Source organism: Cynocephalus volans, chromosome 11 (assembly GCF_027409185.1).
Source record: "Cynocephalus volans isolate mCynVol1 chromosome 11, mCynVol1.pri, whole genome shotgun sequence".
Lineage (NCBI taxonomy): Eukaryota > Metazoa > Chordata > Mammalia > Dermoptera > Cynocephalidae > Cynocephalus > Cynocephalus volans.
In genome coordinates this window covers 24,658,123-24,685,188 of record NC_084470.1, presented here as the reverse complement: position 1 = coordinate 24,685,188, position 27,066 = coordinate 24,658,123, and the positions used below count along the sequence as shown (strand labels likewise).

At 35.3% G+C, this 27,066-nt stretch overlaps 1 protein-coding gene across 3 annotated transcripts in view; it reads right to left on the bottom strand.

Annotated features, from left to right (window-relative positions):
• RYK (receptor like tyrosine kinase) overlaps positions 1-27,066 on the bottom strand; it is a 105,467-nt gene that overhangs the window by 34,662 nt on the left and 43,739 nt on the right. For 2 of the 3 annotated variants that reach the window (XR_010024870.1, XM_063113875.1), the window contains exons 4-13: positions 26,622-26,756; positions 24,366-24,419; positions 20,409-20,553; positions 15,034-15,134; positions 11,678-11,812; positions 8,942-9,028; positions 4,883-4,952; positions 1,896-2,028; positions 534-643; positions 211-370 (exon numbers count right to left, since the gene is read on the bottom strand). Coding sequence is in view for 2 of the 3 variants with exons in the window: in XM_063113875.1 (XP_062969945.1) it covers positions 211-370; positions 534-643; positions 1,896-2,028; positions 4,883-4,952; positions 8,942-9,028; positions 11,678-11,812; positions 15,034-15,134; positions 20,409-20,553; positions 24,366-24,419; positions 26,622-26,756 (1,130 nt within the window). In the remaining variant the exon portion in view is untranslated. The remainder of the gene's footprint in view (positions 1-210; positions 371-533; positions 644-1,895; positions 2,029-4,882; positions 4,953-8,941; positions 9,029-11,677; positions 11,813-15,033; positions 15,135-20,408; positions 20,554-24,365; positions 24,420-26,621; positions 26,757-27,066) is intronic. The other variant, XM_063113876.1, reaches the window with a different exon arrangement.

Sequence of the window (27,066 nt, the reverse complement as noted above, 5' to 3'; positions counted from 1 at the left end):
TGGTACTGGAGGATGAAATGAGATATATATGATTTGGGTCATAGCTTCTCTTCATAAACTGTGTGACTGGAAGCTAACTATGTTTGCTTTCTGGATGAAAAATTTCAGGGAAGAGTTACTAGATTAAAAAAACAAATAAAAAACCCAAAAGACAAAACAAGAAAAAGCTTCTTCCCCATTCTGTTGGTATTTGGGGATCCCAGCACTTACCACATCACTAGCACTAGAGAACTCATTATTAACCAGACTTTCAAGAGCCATCCACCGAACTGGCCTGTTTTCATTGTCTCCCAGACAGTGATAATCCATGGGAAACAAGTCTCTGGAGAGGGCATTGTCTGTGATCTTAACTTGAAGGGTGTCATCAATGCTGAAAAGTGAAGACATGAACATCAAATGCAACCAGGGTATTACAAAGTAGGGATCACTGTCACCTTTAAATATGACACAGGCCCCACTGTGACTCCTGGAAAGAACCCCAAATCCAGGGAGCACTACACATCAAATGACAGTGACAAGCTCATGGCACCTACACACAGTTCCTAGCAGCCAGGTCTTTGTGGATGACTTCCCTTCTGGCCAGGTAGCTCATTCCACAGGCAATCTGAATAGCCATGTGTACCAGGTCTTGTTGAGAAATTGCCTATGGCAACAGAAAATGACAAGGTTTGCACATAGCATAAAAATTATGATGGTGTGTGCTTATTTTATTCCACAATAAAATTATTCCATCCAATATTACTTATTTACACCTACATGTTGAATTTTAAAAAGCTATTTCTCGACCAAGAGTATGTTCCTGTAGCTCTCTATACTTACATCAGCTATGGTCCTTATTATTCTGTAATGTAATTTGCCATTTACTTGACTGTCTCGTCTGTTAGATGTAGCTCTCCAACATCCAGCACATACAGTAGCTGCCCAATAAATATCTGTTCAATGAATGCTGAATTCTCAAGGTAATATTTCAAGTGCTTATTATTCAATAACCTGCTCTTTTCTTTTTAAAAAAGTAGTTTTCATTAGGAGATTATGCCCTTGGGACCATTTTCAAACTCATACAAGTATACAGCTTTCTCTACTGATGTGCTCCTCTAGATGCATGCTCAGGTGATGCTGATGGGCCACTGCCTCCAACCACTTTCAGGGTTAACCCTGAAACCCTGTCAATTTTACCTGTCATCTTTAACCCTGTCAATTTACAAAGCATATCAAACATATTAAGCCAAATACTCAATGCAGCCTTTGAATCCATTTCCCCTAGCAACTGTAGTAAATACATTATTATAAATCCTAAAACCAACCTAATGGGGCTATAACATACATCAGACAGCAAAACACCCACTAGCCTTTACTACTACTACCATCGTTACGTGTTTGGAATCTAACCAATTCCTTCACAGTTATGTACACAGCAGTAAAGAGAAAGAAACACTTAGATGACTGGTCTCTTACAACCAAGCATATTAAGATTATATCCAATTATCTCCCACAATCTAGACCTCCAGTCTTTACCAGCTTTTGGTATAACACGGACCAAATAGCTCTGTAAAGTCTGTTTTCAATCTGGGAAGAGAGATCTAGGACAAGCGCCTTCAAAGAGTCATCAGGAAAAATGGCTGAGATGCTATTCGAGAGGATTTGAGGTGTTTATGAATATACACATTATGAAAATATAAGGAAAAAACTTCATCATCAGCAAAGTGTAAGCCTCAAAACAGGAATCGCAAAGCATCTTCATTTCCCTCTAAATCAACAGATTAAAAATATCTTCTGGTTCATTTTGAGTTTCTTTTTGCAGCGTTTAAATGGTTTATAAGAATGTTAATATCTACTATCAAAAATATTATCAGAAACTACAGTAAATAATTGGCATTTGGGAAAATTTTTCTCACCTGTGGATTATTGGCCTCTACTAATTTGCACTGCCGTAAAAACAATTTAAGATTCCCCCAATTCATATAAGGCAATATCACCATGGGCTTTTCTCCTTCTTCTATACACACATGAGTAATAGGAAGAAGATTTCTATAAAAATAATAAGAAATTGAAAGAAATACAAATTAAACCAAAAACCTCAGGGGCTTATTTTTAATAAAAAGTAACAAAATAAAGACAACCTAAACAAAACTAAATCTCAAACATACTTAAAAAAACATGATTACCATTAAAAACACAAAATTACAAATGCTTTATATTTTAAACCAGACTTAAATGTTTCCCGTACATGCACTTTCTCAATAGGGAAAAGTTATAAACCCAAAGTTGTTTCCTGTGGTCTGGATTCTCTGAAGAAATATGTACTCTAGCCACACTAGATCTTTACTCTGAAAGACAATCAGACACCTAAGAAATGACTTGACCATGACTGTACTGTGATAATATCCCATCTATTCCAATATAACACTTCAAAAAAAAAAAAAAAAAAAAAAAAGGACCAATCCAGACTGGACAAGAATTTGACAATCAAAAAATTCTCTAACAGGCTGAAATTGCCACAAAAGCCAAGAAGTCCTTAGCTGGTCACATGGGATTTAGAATCAGATTTTTGAATCCTAGATTTACCATTTACTATCTGTGTAGTCACCCCACCTCTCTGTTGGCCTTAAGTTTCCATACTTACAACATAGGAATCCCACCAACCATAAAAGGTTGCTATGATGTGCAAAATAAAGCCAAGCATGTAGTAGACAATCTTGTTTCTATTTTAATTTCTATGGCATACATACACACAAGGGGTCTTCAAAAAGTTCATGGAAAGAGTCATATTATCTCAATTCTATTTTTTCCATGAACTTTTTGAAGTACCTTTGTACATTTCATCCTACTGTCTAATGACACCTCTTGCACTGATATCTGGAAATAACTACTAATTTTTCCTCAAGGTTATATAACTTTTAGATAATTACCTCATCTTCCCCACTAAGCTGAAAATTCCTAGAAAGCAAAAACTATCACAGACTCTTAGTTTTTACACCCAGTGCTTTGCATTCTATGCCATATAAAAGAAACACTTAAGCATTTGATAAACACACAAATAACAATAGATTTAAACATTCCTATTCCTTGACTTAGCAAATTCTGCTTCTAAGAATGTTTAACAAGGAAATAGTATCGAACATAAAAAAGCTACGTGAACAAGGATAGTTAATGTGACATTAATAGTAAAAAGTTGCAAATAACTTGAATGTCCAAAAGTAATTAAAGAGTAATAGGATAACATGTAACAATTAAATGATCACAAAGAGATGTTATGAGAATATGAGTAAAAGCTTATTTTACAGGAAAGCAAGATACAAAATTCACGTTTGCAGGATAATTACAAATTTGAAGATAAAAATAATAAATCTGCACAGAAATATGCCAAGAGTTAAGAGTTGTCTTTGCATTGTGGGACTATAGATAATTTCTACCTCCCTTTTCTGTATTTCCTGAAAATTGTCTCAACAGAGCATGTATTATTTTTAAAAGCACAGCTATAATCTGGAATGACACCACTGCACAAGAGGCAAAGCTGTGTGCCTCTCTCGGCGTTTGCAAGACTTACTAACAGGGAAAGCACTGACCCTGAAGAGTTGGAAAAATGAGGAAAGTATAGCTATAAGAGGCAACCTCTCTATAAGGCTTCTGCTTGCATTACAGCCAGAGTAGCAGTGATTATTAGTCTCACTTTATAAGCAAAAAAAAAAACCCCATGTCAGGGGAGAAAGGTTAGGTATCCGGCCAAGGACAAACAGCAAGTACATGGAGAGAAACATTCAGATCTTCATCTGATTCCAAAACCCTTTTGATTTCCCCTGAATCGTTAGACATTCCCTCCCAAGGGAGTATGGAGATGTACAGGGGAGATTACAGAGTCTCCTTTCCAATAACTTCCATGCACGCTAAAATGACTGCAGGTTTACATTCAGGATTAACCTGGGCATACCATGATTTCAGGGTGAATATGAAGAGTTGCCCAATATCTTTAACCCACCAAAGCTTATTTCTCTGTTCCTTTCTTCGTGACTGAAATTCATTTAGCAGAGTTAAAGTCATTTTATCTAAGCACAATAAGTTTGCTGGAATCTTTTGTTCTATTACCAGAGGATAATAACCCTCAGTAGAAGTAACAAACTACTTGAAAATGTTTCAAAGTACAAACGGCTGCTCTTCATTCTACCAGTTTTATAAAGAAAAGGAGGATAAAGAAGGAGGTCTGGGATCTCTAAGAAGAGTGGATGTGAGTATAAGGAGGTGCTGTAGAGAAGAAGGTGGAGAGGAAGGGTAGGCTCTGTGGGCTCAACACAAGAACTATCTCTAATTCTCAGTCTTGCTGAGTGTTCTTGCAGACAGAGCTGTGAGGTGTTCAGCATAAAAAGTGCCCACCACCAGGCATCCTTGGGCCAATGGAGTAGTCAAACTACAAGCAGATATAGCTCAAGAGTTCTTTGATATAATTAAAATAGATTGATACCTTTTATTTATACAGCTATCTTAACTTATAATGAAAATTAATTATTCTCACAACTTCCAGTAGAAAAAAGGAGTACAAAGAAAAGATTTCAAAATGCTTTAAAATATTCCAATACTTGTATAACCCTTAACATATGTATATCATCATCCTGTTTTCTAAAGGGGAAATACGCATATAAATATGTATAAACTATTTCTGGAAAACTTAGTTATAATTATCCAGATGTGTTCTTTTATTTTCTTCTTTATACTTCATTGTGTTTGTAAATTTTATGCAATGAGCATGCATTTCATTTTTATATTAAAAAAAAATAAGCTATTCCAAAGAGCTTTCAGTTCAGAACTCAATCCAATGTTCTTCAAATAAAAATGCAGCATAAAGTGGTACCATGCTCAGCACTGAAACGCTGGTGATTTCTCCTCTCACCTGTGATGAAGACCTCGCAGCTTACAACTTTCAGTAAGCATCATCGTCACCTGAATTTCAGAAGCTTGATCTATATAAAGAAAAGAAATTCTCTTGAATGATAATATTATATATGTGACATTAATATTTTCTGCTATTAGTAAATAATTATCTTGGAATATAAGGTAAATTTTCATTATAAGTTACAGGTAAATCTAAAAAGATCTAGCATAAAGGTCTATTGCAGTAGATAGTCTCACTGAGTATGTTAACTTTCACAGAAGTTTTTACACAAAAATTAGAAATTAAGTAAAGATCCATCAAAAAAGTAGAAAAAGTAATAAAAGATCGGAAAAATATCTGCAACACATAGACATATAAAGGGCTAATTTCGATTTTTCCCCTTTAAAGAGCTCATACAAATCCACAGAAAAAAACTGAGAAAGAGGTAGAGGATATAAACATATAAATTACTGAGTAAAGAAAGAACAAATAGCCAAACAAAATTAAAAAATGATTCTCAGCCTCACTCCTAAGAAATGCAAATTAAACTAGGAGATGCCATTTTCTCGTCATATTGAAAGAGACAAAAAGTTCAGCTACCTACAGAAATTTAGGGTAACTATAGTTAACAATAATTTATTGTATAATTTCAAATAACTAGAAGAGTGGATATTGAACGTTCCCAACACAAAGAAATGATAAATGTTTTAGGTGATGGATATGCTAATTTATCCTGATTTGATCATTATACATTGTATACATGAACTGAAATATCACACTGTACCCTATAAACATGTACTATTATTTGTCAATTAAAAAAAAAACCAATAACTAATTTTTGTGTCAACAGTAAAAATAGTAACAATAATTTATAAAGCTTCTAACCAATGCAATAAGAGGGAGAAAAAAATATAAAATATCGGCAAAGCCAAGATCCACATTCTAGCCCCACCCAGTAAAATGTTGAACCAATAATGAAGCCCAGTTCACTATGTCACATTCACTTCTTAAAAGTGGAGCTGTCAAAGCTGAAAAATCTCAAATTTCAATTACTCCCAAGCCTACCCATTGAAATCGCACTCCTTGCCTCACTCCCTCTCCCATTACTTGCTATTACTATTCCCTTTCCAGATAATTTCTCAATAGGTGAACAAAAAGCCGCAGACTTGAACCACTTGGCACTTCTTTGGAAAAGTTGCTTCATACCAGTGTCTGCTGGCGTAAACCCTAGTTGTCTAAAAACTGCTTAAAATTTGGGATTATTTAGTAAATGGCAGAATGTGCCTTTATTACTTTCTATAACCTACATAATTTCTAATCTAATTATGGTCAGAACTATTGGGGACTGGTAGGATCTTTTGAGGATTGAAAACTAGTAATAGTTGGAGGTCCCCACCTACTCTGTAAGAGTTTACCTTCCCTTCAAGTGGTAAGGAGACCCAAGTACAAAAAAAAGTAATCTTGGGATGTGTCATTTTATACATCTTTTTTCCCCAAGTTCATAAATTTCATAAGCATATTCTGTTAAGAAAGGACCCTTAAACTGGATGACAAACTAAGAAAACTTTCAACTGGAGAAAAAATATTATCCATTTAGTTAAAAAAAAACTCATTTTCCTGGATTTCTTTCCCAGTCTAGTCCTAGTCTTTTAATTTCAAAAAAGTGAAAGGTCTATTTTCAATATGCACACATTTGAAAAAGGTATATAAAATAATTTACATTCTAAAAATTACGAGGAAGCACACCATGATTTAAAAAAACACATTTGCTTATTTCCAAAATTCCACAAATTTAGCAATTTATAAAAGAAAATAAAAACTTAATACCAATAAGTCCAAAGTGATTCATTTATTTTTTGGAATTCAATTTTACAATATTCATTGTGTAAGATTCAGGTTTCTAATTTCAATCTCTGGAAATTTATATTAGAATATTCATTAAGTCTCTGCACAAAATTATGAATTTTTTAAAAAGCCAAAATCCAATTTCCTGCTTATACCTAAAGGCAAAGGTCATTGTTCTCTAAAAAACTTACTTTTTGCATTTTACATTGCACTTCTAATTGTGTAGAGTGTAACAAAGAATACAGATTTGTACAAGAACTTTGAAAGCTCTGTGTAACCTCAATTAAAAAAATAAAAATAACATTCCAAAAGAAAAGATCTCAGAGATAATCACGTGGCGTTCTCTAACAATTTTGAATAAAGTACCCTAGTCAACTTCCTCTCTGTCCCCCATGCAAACCATGACCATATCTTGGCTAAGGACTTACTGTGCTTTCTCTTATTTCCGTCCAGCTCAGAGAGAACATTATAATTACAGTGGTAAGGCACAGAAACAAACAACCAAGTACAATTCAAGTATATACGGAAAGAGAAATCTTATCTCATGAAACAGTCCCAATATCTGCATTGTGTTTTATCACTACTATTTCCTACACGCCCCTCCACCAACCCTAAATCAACCAAATGCTGTACAGAAACCTCTTTTGTTAATTCAAAATTCATTCAGAACAAATTAATGATAGCCTGGTTCTAAACAGTCCACAGAATATTTACAATCCCCAGAAGAAATATTGGAATTAAGGGGAAATGTTTCCTTAAAAAATGGAGAAAGAGTAAACAAAAGTCAGTTGTTTTATTAAGCTTATGGTTCAAAATTTACATTTACAAAAAATAATATGTGAACTATCCTTCAAAACTAGTCAAAAAACCTACTGGAACCTAACTTAAAATATTAACCTTTAAAAGTATTTTAGGGGCTGGGAAGGGGTAAGTAAATAAAATAAATACTGAACAATATAGTAAGTTAAATCATTTGTTTACAAGAGATAAAAGGTGTGTGTGTGTGGGCCTTAAACAAGCAATTTTGCTAAATTAAAAGCAATTAAATTCCAAATTTTTTTTTGTTAGATTGGTATAATCCAATTATTTAGAAATAATAAACATGGCCCTTCATAATGTCTTCTAAGTAAATTTAGAAATACAGTTCTTATAAATTAACCACATAAACCTCATAAAATTTTGTCACCGCCTACTCATAAAACCAAACTTCCTCTCAATCTCTGCAAAGTACTAACTTTGCTTTTCAGACACTGATACTATACCTTGTCATCTCAACCTATAAGAGATACTGACAGACATTAAGCCCCCTATAAATTACATTTTTCTGACTTCCAAAATGAGCAAGTAAAAGACTTAACTAAGAATTACTTAAACTTTTACAAATATCAGTTATAAGTAATTAAAATTCTAATATTTTAAGAAGTCTTACTAATTTACCAGTATTAGAGAATAAGCCATATATAAATATTGTAGTATTTTGATAGAGAATCTTCAATTGGATAATTTACATAAATCAGTAAGTAAAAAAATTGGGCATCACATTTCAAAAGATGGCCCAAAAGAAGAATATGTGAAAACGGATATTCTGTTCGTGAAAATATAAATAAGTGCCATTTTTCAGAGAACAGTCTGACAATATCTATCAAAGTTTTAAATGTACACATCCCTTGGGCCAGCAATTCCAACTATGGTTGTACCTACAAAAATATATCAAGAAATGCACACATGCACACGCGCACAAAGGATATTTCCTGGAACGTTATGTATAAGAGAAAAAAGCAGTGGTGGGGGTTTGGTGAAAGGTAAGTAGTGGCTATCCACATAAAGTACTGAGCAACTGGGATCATTTTAATTTTTTTTAAATTTTTTTTTAATATTCAGTATTGCGAAGGAAAAACTAACGAGAATGTTTTCTAAGGGGGACAAAGAGATGGTACCAAAGGATTTTAACCTAGGAAAAACAAAACATTAGATACAGCAACAATGAACTCAAGTGGATGCAGTTTAACTAGATGTCTGGTAAATATCTAACACCTTAATTTATTAGACTTCTATTTTCTATACCTAATGAGAACAAGCCACATCTCCTAAAAAGTTAGCATCATATGAGCTAAGTTAACATGGATTGATTTAAAGGTCCATCACACACTGAAGAATGGAGACTCTTTTTGCTGGCATGAGCCACTTTAGACAGGAGAGAATTATGGAAATAGCACAGAAAAAAATTCCTACCTTTAACTGTTTTCACAAATGCTTGTTTTTCTTTATTTGGATCTTTTTCATCTACTAAAATCCCATGAAAAATACGCCCAAAAGTACCTAAAAGGAAAAATAATTAATGAGATTATATGATAATCTTCATAAAATTATAGTACAAAACTTTCTGACACAATACAACTTGAGACAAACTTAACAAGGGCATATGTGATCAACAACATTACTCTAGCCCTAGAGTAAAAAGACTTGGTCAAAATCTTTGGTTTTTAATATCTGTTAGAAGTTCTTTGTACCCACAAAATGTCTTAACTTGCTTTTAGAAACACCATATCTAAACTAAGTATATGAGAATTATTTCTGAATTATCCTAAATAAACTAATATTATAGCGAGGAGTACTGTAGCTCAGTAATGGGGTATCCAAAGAGGCATTTGCGAGTTTCTAGACATAGCCCTCAGAGCAATGACAAAGGAGAAAATGGACTCTCCTCCCTGCTGCTGCAGAGCTTAAAAAAGTAGCTTCAAGGGAAAGCCAAGGGACGTAAATCTTGGATTCAGACAGTCCTGGATTCCGATCCTTCTATCACTCATTATTTAGACCTCAGACAAGCTGCTTAGCCTCTCAGGTCATTGGTAAATAATGTCCCTAAAAACTCTTACAGTAAGAGAAGTTATGACACTTCTGGGGGAAAAGGACTAGTTAAAAATGAACTATGAAAATCCATTCAGATTTTATTAGTAACTCTGCAACTGCTGATAAAAACTTCCCTAATGGATATTGATCATTGAAAACTAATGTCATTTTACTATTTCTCACTGGAAAATTTTACTTTCCTTCCTTCACAATTTAAGATACACCTGCAAATAGTTTCACGTTGCTGCAGATACCTTGCATACAAAGAGGCTTGCTCTAATGTCTTTCACTCTGTGAGCTGGATGGAGTTCTTGGTGCCCATCTAGCAAGTCTCACTGTGGCCCAGAAATACAGAGTAACTTGGATGCTCAAGGCAGAAAAAGCTTTGGATAACCTTTATTTAAGGCACTTTGCTTAGAACTGAGTAAATATCTTCAAACACTCCAGTCAATACACAGTCAGAGCTACAAAGGTCTTCCCTTCTATCCCCATTCAAGCTTACCTTGCTTGGTTGAGTTTCTTCACTCTCTCCCACAGAAGCACTGCAAAAACTCCTACTTTGTCTCCTCCTCCCAGTACCTAGTCCCATTTTTAAATATTACCCCCAACCATGGATTTACATATACTTGAAAACAAAACATATGGATGTGTACACAAAAGTACATATGTACAAATATTACTTTACCACAAGTTATAGCAACTCATATTCCTACCAGCATTGTGTAAGAGAGCTTACATCCCTGTCAGCCCTAGATATTACCTATCTTTTTAATTTTTCCCAATCTGACAGATGAAAAATGGCATGTAACTATTATTTGATTCACATTTATCAGATTTCCAGTGAAGAGGACCACTTTTTTAAGATGTTAGTTAGCTACCATATTTTCTTTCTGAAATCAACAGAATTTAAAAATAAACTACCATAAGCCTGAAAAGATCAAAGAAAACTCTAACAGGTTCAGAATTTTTTCTTTTCTTCAGATTATACCATCACAATAGGTTACTTATTCTATTCCATTTAAAGACCAAAAGAAACTGTAAATATAACTTTAGTCATTGGTCTCTGATTCCTTTGATTCTTTAGGAAATGCTACCTGATCTACTTACTCTCTTCAGATTGTAAACAGATCTGAAAACTAGTTATGCTTAGAAAACAGACAACCATAACAAATGGCATTCTTATCATACAACACAGACACACAAAAAATCTGCTTCCATTAATTACCACTTGCTATTGGGGGCAGTTTAAGTCCTTCACTTAGCTGTGATTGACCTACAAGCATCCCAACCAACAAATGAATACAGGAGGATTCATATGAATCAAAACATTCCAAACTGAATTATGGCAGGGGTAAAAAGGTAACTCTGTTTAACAACTTGAAGAGCTCAATGCAGTATTTTATTATTAATTTCTGTCCTCCTTCAGCATCTTCCTAATCAATATAAAAACTCAAAAAAGAAAGCAAGGACTAGCAAGAGGGGAAAGGACAGGTACTAATATCTACCACATAATATTGTGTTAGTTCATTTAATGTACATCATTTAATCTAATCTTCATAGTCTAAGAGCTGACAATGCAGTCCAAATTCACAGAAGAGGAAACTGGAAAGCAACACACATTTTTAAAATGTTAATTAAAACATGTAACCTCTCCAAGGTCACACAGTATTGTAATAAATCATGGGATGAGAACTTGGGTCTAATTCCAAAGCCCATCCCAAAGCACATTCCTCCCATGAGAACCCTTAACACTATTATGTCAGAGTGAAAATGACTTAGAATATTTCAGAGAGACCTGCTAGATAGTGATCATTCTAAATAAGAACAAAACAGAAAATATACCTTTAAAGGTAATAAACACTAATATATATGCTTTAATATACTTGAAAATTAAGAATTGCATAATTCTTAATTATGTGTATAATCAAGACATAGCTGTATAAGGCACTTTAAAGTCTAAGAAAAAGGAAAATAAAAAATCATTTTTTTAAAAGAAATAAACCATGCAGTGATTTAGACACAAAATTAGATAAAGTTTTAAAAATTATTTAAAACAAAAGAGTTTATAGTGGTAACATTAAATCTTACTTGAAAAACTGATTTTGAGATAATAAATACCTTCTTGCAATACATCTTTTAGAGTTATCCTCTCCCTGGATATTGCTATATCCTTCACCTTGGCTTTGGCCTCCAAAAGAGTGACACTTCTCAAGTCATTCTTCTCTATCCGCAAGGTAGGATAACCTGAGGAGCCAACAAAGCCAAACCAAGCAATATAAATACCGTTATTATGGTATTAGAGTCAACAAGTTCAGTTAGAACCTCAGAACTCAAGTCACAGAAATGAATGAATATGTGAATCATAAAAGATTTACATGAACTGGGAGAGCATATACATGAACTGGGAGAGTTAATTATGAAGGTCACATTAAACTTTAAAGAAATGCTTCCCCACCTACCACAATAATACCCCAAAATGTTAGATTACAGAATTAAAATAAGAACCCTAAAAATAACATTACCATTACCACCACTTCAATTGCCTTTCAGCCAAATGAAACAAGGTTTGACTCACAAACTTAATTCCTCTTATGAATAGTTCTTCTCCCAAAAGAATTCCTAATGTAGTCTCACAACAAAAGAACTTTTCAAATAAAGAGACGTTTGAAAAAAAACACCTTTTCTTAAAAAACTACATGACCGTTCTAACTATTTTGGTATTCCTACTGTGAGATTCAAATTTGTTAAGCTTCCTTAATTCCCATTCATTCTTAATACAATGACAGCAAAAATAAAATCTATAGCCATAAATTACAGTTTTCCCTCCAAGAAAAAAATGTTAGAATAAAAGAAAGATCCAGTGCTAGCAAGTGGAAATTGGAATGACATCTCTAATGATTCATTAGCTTTGGAAGATATTGGAAAGAAAACCATCTCAAGAATTAGTGGATCTAGGCGATGATCATAAATAGCTGCCAAAAGAACTACATGAAGGGCTTTGGAGAACTTAATGGATATAGGCTGACAACACCTGAAACCACTAATCAGCAGTTTGTGACATATCTAGGTGTGTGAGTATATGTGTTTGTGTATGCTTAGCCCTGCCTGGAGTTTTTTTAACTTCTTGCATCTGTGGTCTGTTGTGTTCTGTTATCTTGGAAAATTCTTGGCCATTATGTCTTCAAATATTTTTTCTGCCCCTTTCTTTTTCTTTTTTTATTTATAAACAAATATATTTCTATTGACCTTTTGAAAAAAAGTATTTTGTTTTTAGCATATATAATAAATGAATTATCTAACTCCTTCAGGTAATGTCCATTATTAAAAACAGGTTAATTTCTTATTGATAGCAACTGAAATTTTAAAAAAATAAATAAATGTACTTCCACTGACTTCTTTAAAACAGGAGTTTTAGCATTTATAATAATTGAATTATCTACCTGTTTAAGGTCATATCCACAATTAAGAATCAACTCCAATAAGCAAAGCTTGACATCTAAACCTTAAAAACCATGCTGTGCCTTTCTGAATAGTTTGAACTACTTTCATATCTATCATTGTATTTCCTGAAGAGCATATATTTCTTTCTTTTGTTAGTGGTGATAATAGCTGCTGTTATGATTTCTCTTAAAACTCTTCTAATCTAGAATACCTCCTCCTCCCCTCCTTTTTCTTGCCACCGTCTTATTGAAGAAATTGGATCAGTTATCCTGGACAATATCCAAAGTCTGCTTCTTCAGGTATCATTTAACTTGTTCCTCTCCTCCTGTATTTTCCATAAACTACGTCAGTTCTACAACCTTGATTAGATCCAGGTTAACTTTTGGGGGTTGGGGTAGGTGGAGATAAGACTACTCCATGAATGGTACATCACATCCTGGGGTACACATATCTAGTTGCCCCACTTCTATTAATGCTAAGTTCTATCAGTGGATTCAGGTGTTGAAAACCTGATCCCTCAATGCTAAAGTTCCCCATTTCCCTTTGTTCTTAAGAGTTTTGATCACTGATAATCTTTTCCTGAGTCAAATATGTTATGAGGGATTACAAATATGATTTTCTAATTCTATCATCCTTTCCACATTTATTAGCCAGGAATCTCTGCAAAGAAACATTTTCCCTCATCAACCAGCACTATCTAGTTACCCTGAAATACATAGAGTTTATGCAGCCAGTTGTCAAAGTAAGATATTATTGGAGACTTAGTTACCCTCATAATGAATAATTTTTTTAAGTATCATTACAAATTTGTGGATTTTTATACATTTTATGCTTCCACCCACTGTAGTCATTTTTCTTTTGATGCTCAAATGGTCCCATCTTAGGCCAGTGGGACTCTTCAAGTTTTTAGCAGCTTCCTTGATGTCTGGCTCAGCAACATTACCCAGGTTCATTTTGTTCATTTCCTGACCTAGACCTTAGCCATTTTTCCAAAGAATCCTGGCTCTTTCAAATGGGAAACAGTATTGAAAGACCACAATAGGGCATTGGATAGAGGACAGATATTTTCAATCTTATTTTACTAAAGAGTAAGTGGCAGCCTAAGGAAGATAATATTTATTTATTTATTTATTTATTTATTTTTAACTTTTATTTTGTCGCTATACATTGTGGTTGATTATTGTTGCCCCTTACCAAAACCTCCCTCCCTCCTCCCTCTGGAAGATAATATTTAGTCGCCTACAAAATCTAATTAATCAATGGCACCACTGAGATGAGCCCTGACTTGTGTTCTCTGACCTACTCTTTATCCTGATGATTATGCTGTTTCTTATTTGTGTGGTAATTGATTCCTCATTTTAGCTAAATTACACTCTAAGAATGATTATTTTATTCCACATTGTATATATATACATCACATTTTACCTCATAATATATATAATTATAACTTGTCAATTAATAATTTTTTTAAAAGACTGATTATTTTCTTCAAGACATCTACATGTTAAAGTGTGTGAAAACTTTCACCAAACTCCTATTCAAAAAATGGAAATCTGATACCATGCTCTCAACTCTCCAATAGTAGCTAGCTTCATATAATAAGAAAACAATGTAAATAAAGCCTTTACCATGGCCCATAAGACTATCAGACAGTTCATTAAAATCCAAAGTCTCTGTCTTTATGCAGCTCAATGGCTTATTCCACATAACTACCTGAAAAATCTTCATTGCAATTTTCTATAAAAGTGATTTTAGTAGTTCTTTTAATATAATTAACCTACAGAAATCTCACCAAAGCAAAACCAATTCCAGCAATTAAACTTAAATTTTGTTTTCAATACCCCAATTTTAAAATGTTTCCTTTAATGCTCTAAAAAGCAAAAGCTGAAGATTGTGCCTGATTTTGTGCATGTTAGATACTATGTACACAACATGGAACACACATCCCACAAGTACACTAACCAGAGAGGACTACTGCCAAACAGATATAGACAACATTAGCAAATTGGCTTCAGAATTAAATTAACTCTTACTGGTGATAGGAGTTGCATTGTTGGGTGTGTCAGCTCTCAGATACTGAGTTGTCTGGGTGGATGGCTGCGAAAGCCCTTGGGAACTACTGCTGGCACTGATGCTAAAAACGATTAAGAGAGAAATATTTGACAAGTCAGGTTCAATGAGAAATTTCCTTTTTCCATACATACAAAATGCATGTCACCACTATAACCAGCCTAAAATACTGATGGCGATCACAATAATGCATGGATCTCCATCACAATGTTCCATATTGAAATTTTAATCTGCTTCAGAACGTACAGCTCTATTTTTTCTTTCATTCCTATCTTAAAATCACCAAGCAAGTTCATCTTATCAAAATTATTCAGAAACGTAGGTACTAGGCCTCAGACACCTCAAATAGAAGTCTTCAATCTCATATAAAGATGTGTTGTGTTAGGGAACTATGGATCATTTCTCAAGAAAAGAACTCGTGCCATTCAACTAGACAGCTTTTTAGAAAAGGAGCAGAAAGGCCTCTTTTAATGATGGTCCAAAATCAAATAGCCTACAGATGAGGGAATATCAAACCAAATCAAATGTGCCAACATGCTCAAAGCTTGGGAAGGAGTATCATATCTGGTTCAAGTTTATTTAATTACATACATTTTGCTGCTTGTACTTCCACAATCCCACCTTTTTAGAATTTATGAAACTTCTCAGAAATCTCTTGTATTCGAAGCATTACATTATACCATATTCTCTAAACAATACAGGAGACCCAGAACATGGTAGGCTCAAATAATTGCTAACCCTGTGTTCAAGATTACTACAAACTAATGCTTCTCAAACATGTACTTTTGTCTTTTCAGTGGGTAGCAACCTTGTCCCAGGTCACCCCTGGGCACGTTCCAGTCTCACTGCCTCAGCCCTTGTTAATTTTGTAGCAGGGGAGATGTGAAGCATAGAAACTCAGCATGAAGTGTGAAACCAGATTGCAGGATGGTCCTTCCATGCCTCCCTTAGCTACAGGATCAGCAGAGCCCAATCAGGGGCTCCAACTTTCCTAAACATGCAAAATCTTTTAACTGACCACTTCCCACATGACAGTTCTTCATTTTCAAAAACTGTGATTAAAAAAATACATAACGACAAAGGGATGCTATGTAATCAGCAACACTTATAGATCAATTTCTATTTTATTAATTTCAAGAGCCCAAACATATCTAAAAAATGCTAAGTATATAAAATCCAGGCAATGAGCATGGTAAGTCCCTATGCAGCCTTTTTATCTCTAATAATACAATCTACTATTATCTGCTATTACAACACTTCTGAAAAGTCACAGTAAAAATTAAGATAGAGCACTTATTATATGCAAGCCATTTTGTTCAGCACAACCACACATCTGAAGATACATATTTGTCTAATGAAGGCCACTCAGCATGCCTTCCTTTGAGATGCCGATCATTATGGTTATCTACTTCTTCCCGTGGCACCACAGTAAGCCCTGTTCCCCAGAAACTTTGCTGAAGATACTTTGCAACTCAAAGAGAATATAACAATGGTTCATCAGGCTATCACCTGGCCAGAATTCTGTAATAGCTTTTTAGGCTGGAAGTTATTCAAGAATTGATCTATATGGGTTTATACATGAAGTGGTTACGGGGCAGTACAGTAAAGAGATGGAACACATAAACCTTGACGTCAGAACTGCCAACACCACCTACTACTAGCTGTATGACCTAAGGTAAACTAATCTGCTGAAGCCTCAAATTCCTCATAGATAGAAGGAGCATACTACTACCCCCTGACAAGACTGCTAAAAGGATTACAGGAAAATATACAAGTAAAGCATTTAGGACAGTGCCTGGCCCTCAAACACATTTATAAATTATTACTAATTATTTTTATTATCACAAATAGTATACATCCCCAATCCTTAGAATGATAAGGAACTATAGGAAAACTGTTTCTGCAGTTCTAACTACTACTCAAGGATCAGATTAGGAACCAAAGTTGTTAGAAGTCTAGTATTCAATAATGGGGAGGGCATAGAAGCATGACCATCCTCAAAGAGGGAGGAAATAAAGGACTTCAGTTTACTTACCCATAAAATGGGATTAAGAAAACCTACCTCATAGGATTTTTGTGAGGATCAAATTGTATGACATATGTAAAAGTACTTCTTAAATATTACCTACAACCATCATCACTGATGGCTGAATAAATACATAGACCCTACTTCTCTCCATTAACTGAACAGTAGGTGGCAGTCTTGTACCACCTCAGAATTTCTGAAAAGCCTGCACAGGTCTTTTCAAAGGTGTTACGGGTACATCTATGTCAATTTTTCATTCATTCAACAGACATTAAGTGGATCCCTACAATAAGCAAAGCACTATCTAAGTGATCAGAACAAACTTTCTTTGGAACCAAAAAACTGTTATGAGAGAAGCAAGGAGCAGTTGGGGACCTACCCCTGACACTTACTAAAGTCAACACCTACATAGCTACATCACAGGAGGTGGAAAATGAGATTAAAATGTATATTTGCTACCACTTAACAGTTTAAAACTAGTCTAAATAAATTATCTTGTTTGATTTTCATAAGCAAGTAAGATTAGTTATAGAAATACTAACCCTGCTTTAGAATGAAGTTAGGACTTTGGACAAAGATCATAACTTTCCTTCAAAACAAATATAACAATTTGTACTTTTCCTATGTTATTTATTTATTCAACAAATATTTATTAAGTGTCTACAACAGGCCAGGTCCTGTGCTGGGTGCTGGGGATGTAGCAGTGAACACGACAGATTCCTACCCTCAGGAAGCCAGCCTACATTCCAGCAGGGATTTCTTGTTTAACGTCTGTCTCACCCAAGCAGACTATAAGCTCCATGAGGACAGGAAAAGTGCCTGTTCACTCCTCCCTCCCCAGCACTTTAGCCAGTGCTTGGCGCAATAAGCCCCAGGTGGGCCCGAGTGAACCCCAGCCAGCCCTCAATAAACACTGAGTCAATCAATGAATAGAGAAAAACCACACTTCCCTGGAATAGAAATAAACCAGACAGAATGGCTGCTTCAGACATGAGCTGTTGACATATACTGAAAAAGGCAAAGAATTTGTGGTATAATAAAATGTTTTTTTTCTTCCTTCTATTCATTCTCCATTCAGCTGGGTATCTTACTCAGAGTGTCAGATACTCTGTTAGGCATTGGATATAGACACAAAGAGAAATAAAGAGGGATCTTGTCACCAGTAATGGCAAGAATTGTGGGGTGGTGGAGATAACAGGAACTAGAAGAGGAAAATGAAAATACTGCCAAACAACAAGTTCAAGCATTCCACAAAAGAGAAATGAACGTTCCCACAGTCACAAACTAATAGAGAGAGACTACAGTGTGGACATGCTGCAGACCAACCCCTTTGTGGAAGGACTTTAGGGTGAATGTGGACGGAAGCTTTGCCTCTCCAGGATAGACTCATCTGGCATAACAAAGAGACTGAAAAGATCAATCTGCAGCCTTGAAACAGGGAGAGCCACATACATGGGCCCCAACTGCCCTTGACATAAGCACCTCTCAGGCAGTTTTATTCTCTGCTTCTAAAGAAGCTCTGTTTATAACAGGACTCTGGCTCCCGAGTGCCTGGAATGAAGAACTCTCCACCATCCCTATCCAGAGAATTCCACGAAGCTACAGGTTCCATCAAACCTCACAGGCTTATTGTGAGGATTAATGGAGCTAATGAATGTAAAGCACACGGCAAGTGCTTCAAACAATACTGAGTTATTACAGCTACTGCAATGATGAGTCCCTCCTGCTCTGCCTGGTCCTAACGGTGCAATCCTGGAAAAGTTATTTCATCTCTTCAAGCCTGTTTTTCACCTTTAAGACAAGGAGTAAATATCATGCCCATAGGTGGCTGTGAGCATTAAGATAATACATGTAAAGGGCTTGATACAGTACTGGCAAACAGAAAACACTCAACAGAATGGAAACAGTGTTGTCTCTGTAGCCCCTATGCAGAGAGAGAAGAAGCAGATGTCCCTTAAATGCTATTAAATTGCTGGATGGCAACCTTCCGGTCACCACCATTAGCTTGCCTGGCATTTATAAATAACCACAAGTAGGATAGGAAAGAGCTAAAGAAGAAATTTGTCCATAATTACTAGCACACTGCAACTTTCTAAAAAAAAAAAAATCATAATAATCCAACTTACTATATGCAGGGCTCTGCTCTAAGAGCTTACAGTATTTTCTCACTGAAACCTCACACCATACCTACTCTTATTTATAGACAACGAAAAGGGAGTCACAGAGAGGCCGCATAACTTACTTTATCTAGGACATAAAGCTAGTAAGTAGAACAGCCAGACTTCAACACAGATGGTCTGGCTCCAGGGTCCACACTCTTTTAACTATTAGGCTATGCTCTGAAAATGAGTGATAATATCAAGTTGCTTTTACTCAGGCAATGTCTGGAAACCTGAGAACTAGAGAAACCTAGAGAAAGCCTGAAAACTAGAGAAACCTAAAATATCAATTCATGGATAGTAACTATTCCAGCAGTCAGAGGTATATGCCTAAAAGTTCTTGCATAACTCCAGTCTATGAAGGCCCAAAGAAAATGCAACTCCTTGTGTATATCAACACTGACTTCCTTTTTTTGTTTTTTATGAGGTTTTTTTTGTTGTAATCAATACTGACTTCTAAATATCATGCTCTTCAGTGACCCCTCTAACTCTACTTGTATTCTCTCTGAAAGTCCTATCAAAATCTTCCTGTTTTGTCTTCTCAGCACTTAGCGTAATATCTAACTCAGTGTATCTCAAAGTAGCTGTACATTAGAATCACCCAGGAAGCTTTAAGAAAGATACTGATGCCCAGACAAGATCCCAGACTAATTATACCAGAATCTCTGGAAGGTGGGATCCAAGTACTGGTACACTGTAAAAGCTTCCCTGTGACTCTAATGTGTAACCAGGTTGAGAACCAATGGTTTAAATCACAGCAGGTGCTCAATGAATATTTACTGGGTGGATGCATGGATAGATGGATGGATGGACAGACAGAATAAAGGAGGGAGGAACGAGAAGGAAGAAACAGGGCTATTTTAAAAAGATAATAGGAGTCTTGAATGGAGTCATGTCAAAGGGGATGAAAAAATGATCTCTACTTCTTCCCCAATAACTAATAAAGTGTAATTCCTAACTTTACAAATTTAAAAAATAAAAATAAAAATAAAATCAGAGAAACACAAAGGCAGTGACTAGGACATCTTATTTTTCCTTTGGCTAGGGCTCGATCATCCTCCCTCCTTCCCCTGCACCAGTATGCATGGGGGGGCTCTCATGCATATGCAAATAAGTGCTTTTATTTTTTTCCTTCCCAAAATATGTACAATACCTGTCATCCAGTTCAATCCTTTTCATACTATGAAGGTGCAAAACAGCTAATATTATTGCTACAAGAAATATTACTGCACAACAAACCCCTACACTGATATAAAACACACGCGTAGAAGTGGTTGGAGCTGCATGTACAGGATCATCTGAAATAAAAATGAAAAGCACATTAAGCTTTTAAAACAAATATGACCAATGGCTTTGTGACCCAATATATGCAAAAAATGTAAAAAGATTTCCATTTCATGTGCCCATTCTTTGATAAGATCAGTTACCAGTAGTACGTTGGTGTAAGTTCACACAATTTTTTTCATGTGTTTTTGGTAATTTAAAAAAAAGGTTTTAAATAGAACTTTTGCCTAATGAGTATAATAGTCACTCACAAATGGTATATATACAATATATCAGGGCATAAAATACACTATAGCAGTACTGTCCAACAGAACTTTCTGCAGTAAGGGAAATGTTCTATAGTGTGCTGTCCAACACAGTAGCCACGGGTCACCTCTGGCTATAAAGCACTGAAACACTGCTAATACAACTGAGGAAATGAAGTTTTAATTTTATTTCATTTTAATTAATTTAAAGTTAAAAAGCTACATGTCGCTAGTGGCTACTATACTGGACAGCACAGATCTTTAGATTCTTCATATTTCCTCAACAGTGATGTCTGATTACAGGAATCAGACATCTTTTGGTTGCCAAGGCCACTCACGGGAGAAGGAAGGAACAACAGAGGGACCACAAACAAGTTTAGAAAAACAATAAACATTTAATCTTTTTCTCTTTTGAGAATAATAAAAACTATTTTGCTTATGTTTTTAAAGACTCTGTTCATTAAATAAAGTAATATTCAGCTTTATATTATTTACAAAAGAAACAGAAAGAAATCCTCAGCAATAGGAAACATAACCCAATCTCTCTCTCTCTCTCTCACACCCACACCCACACACACACACACACATATGCACATACACAGAGGCAAACTGAAAAGACACATAGAAACAAGATACACATGATACCAGTGAGCACAGTGGAAGATACACAAACAGAAGCAGAACTGGTGTTACTGGAGATTCATGTAAGTTTTGATGATGGGTGCTCATATCATAATTCTACTGAATAACACCTGAGGAATTTACGGTTTATCTTAAATGAGATGGGAAATCATTGCAAGGTTTCAAATAAAGGAATGACATACATAGTTCACTTAAAAAAAAATCAGTGACTACATGCTGTATGAAGAATGCTGTGGAGGGGAGCAAGAGCAGAAGCAGGGAATGAGTTAGAAGGTTACTAGAGCAGTTCAAGGAAGAGACAGCAGTGGCTTGGACAAGAGTGTCCAGTGAAGATGAGAAGTAAGTGGATTTGGTTAACAGGCCTTGCTAATGGATCTAATTAAGGTAGAAAGAAAAAGAGGAATCAAATTTTGGCTTAAGAACTTACTTGAACAATGATACCTTTACAGGGATAAAAAAAAAAAATAAGTTCGAGGAAATGAGAATTAATAGTTTAGTTTTGCTCAAGTTAAATTTGGAGTACCTAGTACACATCCACATGGAGATGTCCAATTGACAGATACACAAATTTGGAGTTCTGGGAATAGGTCAGGACAAATGATAATAGTTATAGCTTTCAAAAACATGCAAATAAGGGAATAAGATTGCTTTCTAAAATTCAAACTGCAAATCAACAAACAATAAATCAACAGATTAATGCAAAAGACCGAATGGCTTCTAGGGCAGCCAGACTGGGCTGAAGTCTGAATGAAGCCATGACATTCCTCAAGAATGACTGTGTGCCATGGGAGGGCTGTTTAGTCCTGCGAGGAGTCGGGTAAAAAAGAACCCAAGGCATGTTGGCAGTGCTATCCAAGCAGAGCAGAGGATACCTCACATGCACCAAGCTCATCTTCAATTTCCAGGCTTGCCAATGGACTGCTCCCATTTCCTCACTCTGACACTTCACCTGCCACCACCTGGTCACCCTTCAGGTCTCAGATGTCACTTTCCTTAAGAAGCTGTCCCTCACTACCTCAGAGGAGGTTATGTGCCCTCTTTGGGGTTCCCATAGCCCCCCGTGCTTGCCTTATCATAGCTTGCCATGCTATGTTGTCACTGCCTATTGCCTGTCCATCTATCCCGGTATATTACAAGCCCTTGAGGGCAGGGTCTGTTTGCTCACAGTTTAATCCTCTGCTTCAGTTATACCACCTGGCACATAACAGACTCTCAATAAATGTTGAATGGACTGATAAGCAGGAACGCAGAGAAGGGGAGGGAGCAAGGAGGAGACAGACAGAAAGAGGCCAAGAACATGCAATACTGCTCTTTGAGAGACATAATATCCTACTAGCATTAAAGAAATGGATAAAAATCACCAGAATTTTAAAAGTAAACTTTGGGAGCAGGGACATTTTTAAAAAATATTTTTCCTTTCTTCTCAGAGATAAGTCCAAATGAAGTATTTTATCAAGTAGACAGTATATCATGTTACCTTCAAAAAAGGTCTACTTTGGGACCTCCAGATATTTTGTGCATCCTGTGGTAATGAAAAGATAAAATAGGAAGCACATGGGACCACCTATGAACTAACCTTGTTGAAAGAGTTGGTCCTGAATGTAATCAAGTGTGAAATCTAACAACCAGCTTATAGGAGAGAGAGAAACGTGCTAAATGACACCCGGAGGATGCAGAATGTGGGAAAGTCTATGGAACAAATGACACAATTTCTTCAATAAATAAATGATACTAAGAAAAGGAGGAGGTGGTTTCTGATTAATATACAATACATATCAACCACACGCAGTGTGTGTAGGCTTCAGTTGGATCCTGATTCAGGGGGAAGAAACTATAAAAAGATATTTTAGAGACAATCAGGTTAATTTGAACATGGACTAGGTATTAGAAGCTTTTATGGAATTGCTGTTAATTTTTTTTATGTGATATATCAAAGTGAATAGGTGTTGAATGATTGTGGTTTTTTGTTTTTCGCATTTTTTAAAAGGCTTTAGATCCACACAAATATTTATTGGTGAAATGATATGATGCCTGGGATGTGCTTTAAAATACTCTACCCCACCCCTAACCAAGCGAAAAAAGGGGGAGGGAATCAGTGGAAGAACACTGGCAAAATGTTGATCATTACTAAAATTGGGTGATGGGCACATGGGGGTTTCTAAAAGCATATTCTGAACTTTTGTATACTTGAAACTCCCAACCCATCCCAATTTTTAAGTCTACTTCGATGAAGACAATCTACTACCCTTTAAAAGACTATTAGCACTCTCAGGAAGCTTAAGACTCAATGATATGTTCATGTCAGAAAAGGGAAAACCAAGCCTGTTATAGTATCTAAACACAACCAATACCAAAAAATAAAAATCTACTTTAAGTTTCTTCTCTGTAAGTTTAAATAACATGTCTTTGGGCTGGCCTGTTAGCTCAGTTGGTTAGAGCAAGGTGTTGGTAACACCAAGGTCAAGGGTTCAGATCCCTGTGCCAGCCAGCTGCCAAAAAAATTTAAAAATTTAAAAAACAACATATCTTTGAGCTTGCACTTTCACCTGGATGAAATTGGCTAAGGGTTAGGTCCAGGCAACAAGTAAGATTTTCTGACCCTCTGCTCATATTTAAAGACTTTACACATATTTCATGTTCATACTGTAATTATGACCACTCGAAAAGACAGGATATAAATTCTTGCTCATAAATATTTTTTAGCTAACTTGTTATAAAATAAGGATGAATTTTACTTCTCAAAATATTCAATGTTCTAATAGTTCCATTTGACCTGTGATGTATAGCAACCTATAAAACATCAGTGAAATAAACAGCGTGGTGTCATCAGTTGACAAACTGGAAACCACAAAGCCTCCAAGCTTCATGTAATCATGTTCATACACAATCAACCATTTCCTCACTCCTAATATGGAGAAAGATAATACAGTAATACTTACAAATAGTTCTGCTAGTGTTTTTGTCCAAGGCTGAAGTTTTTACTTCTTCAAGTTCTGCATTTTAAAAAGGAGACAAAATATGCTTTAGAAAGTCTTTTGCATGAAAATCCTTAAACACATTTAAGGAAAATTACATTTTCTGAATTTTCTCTGACATAGTTTTGTGTTCTACCTTGCCTGAATTAAGTAACAAGGTATTTATAAGATAACAAAAGCTACACTACTATTCTGATAATCACTACAATTATCCAATCAATAGCCTATGTCAGTGTTAGCCAAAGGGTGTTACTTATAGATGCTCAATGAGGAAGGATTTCTGTACTCAAGAAGCCACATACTATATTGTCTCTTTGGAGGTTCGCAGTGCATGTTAGCAGAATGTAAAGGCTCTAAGGAGTTCTGAAGTAACATAACTTGTCTTTATATAATTCACACCCTCATATGGTAAAGGAACTTTTTCTTGCCTGTAACACCTATTAACACGCCACATAGCACAGATACATTTTCTGTTGCACACAGTTTTTGAAGTACAGTAGGCTGGAAAACCAGATAAATAGGTACATTAAGATCACATACTAAAGTGAGAGTCATAAACATGAAATGGATGATTGGGGTGGTCCAAAGTATGACCACCAAATAAAGAGGGTGGTACTATAGTAAATTTAAGTCTATGACAGTGTAGAAAATTACACCAACACGAAATTTTAATGTTAATTTTCACATACATATGAAAGAAAATGAAATAGGTATAGGATCATTCTGAATGTCAGTTGATGATTAACCTTAATGGATATTAACATTGGTTGGATCCACAGACCACACCATGTTCGGCCATCATTCTGCCTTTAAGAGTAACAGATGAAGCACCATGGTACAGTCACGGCCCACCTCCCTGGAGGTCAAGAACTGAACATACTACACTCCTCACTGACTGGCTATGCAAGCTTAGGTGGCCTATCTAGGGCCCAGTCTCCTCATATCAATTGTATAACAACTAGATCGTACTAGAGAGTCTCTGAAATCCCCTTTGGCTTTAAAATTACCTGAAAGTAGGTATACAACTGAACACATTACAACTGAAAAATATATAAAAAACATTTAAGTTAAAAGGTGCTAACTTTTCATTTTGAAGATGTCTACTCTAACACAGCACAGCTTTTTTATTGGCATGTGTCTGGACATTAGCCATTATAACTCACTTCTGGCCTCAGGTATCTTCATAACATTCAGCACTAATTCAATTAGAAAGTTTGTTAAGAGACAGTTTAGCAAAGAGGCTAAGAGCACAGGATTGCATCCCAGCAGCACCACTTAGTTGTCTGACCTTGGCAAGGTTGGATTCTCTGAACCTCAGCTTCCTCTTCTGAAAATGTAGATAATGAAGAACATACTGCCTAGGTTGTTGTAAGTATTAAATGGTTTTAATGCATGTGAGGCACTTAGAACATAGTAAGCACTCAATCAGTTTAGGACTTTTTTTCCTTCCTTAGCTACTAGTTAGTTCTACCTATGTGACCTTGTGAATTCAGGTCACTTTACTTCTGTGGAACTTAAACTGAATGGGTTGGACTAGACAACCTTTAAGGAGAACTCTAAAATTCTTTGATCTATGACCTAGTATGCAGGAGCTCTTTCAATATCCACTGTGATCTCTTGAGTAACAGATAATATAATTCAAAACCAAAGACTACTAACAGTTATTAAGTACCCACATATGGTATCCACAGTTTTAGGCTAAATCTAATTAATCTTTAAAAACAAAACAAAACAAAAACCTCGGAAGCATGTATTATGCACATTTTACAGATAAAAAAACTGAGTCTTAGATGGCCTAAGTAACTTGTCCCAATATCCTGAAAAGAGCAGAGCTGTCATTCTAATCCAGGCCTACCTGACCCCAGAGCAATGCTTCTGCCTTAAAGTAACTTTATAAAGGAAACACAGTTATCACTCAGTTACTCAAGGTCCTCTATAAGATTTATCTTATTTCTTTACCAATTCAGCCACTTTATTACTATTTCATACTCCTAATGGAAAACATCCTAGCAATACTGACAAAGGATTTTTGAGAAAGCAAGGACTAAATGGGGCCTGAGTGAAATTCCTGGCCACAAACTCTCCGGGGATTATCTCGGAATTTCATGATAGTGCTCTTTCTTTTCTTATTTCCAACTATAATCTGTAAAAAGACAAGAAAATCTATTTTTGACCTCTTCACATCTATGTAAAACACATTTTGGTAAATAAATTCCTTACTTTTGTAGCACATTTTCCTTCGTTTAAAATTTAAGACTGTAAAATTTTTTGAAGAATTTACTGTCAAATTGAGCTGCATTATTATCATAACTTCAGAATCTACTTTGCCAGTACAGGAAAGCTCGACCCGAAACACTGTTTTAAAAAAATAAGAAAAAATATTTTAATTTTCTAAAAATCAACATTAATGCCTCAAAATGGTTCTATTAAACATTTTGGAATTATTTGATTCACTTTTTTTGTGATAAAACCAAAAATAATACACTTAAATAAATTTACTATACAGAAGCATTCAGAGAACTTTCTTCAGATTACCACAGCTTCAGGCATTATTTCATTCATTGCAGATATAAAAGTTAGCATTAAAGAACAAACCAGGACATAAATGAAGAGATAATTATTTTCAGCTTTTGAAGATGACTTTTAATATATCACTTTATCTCAT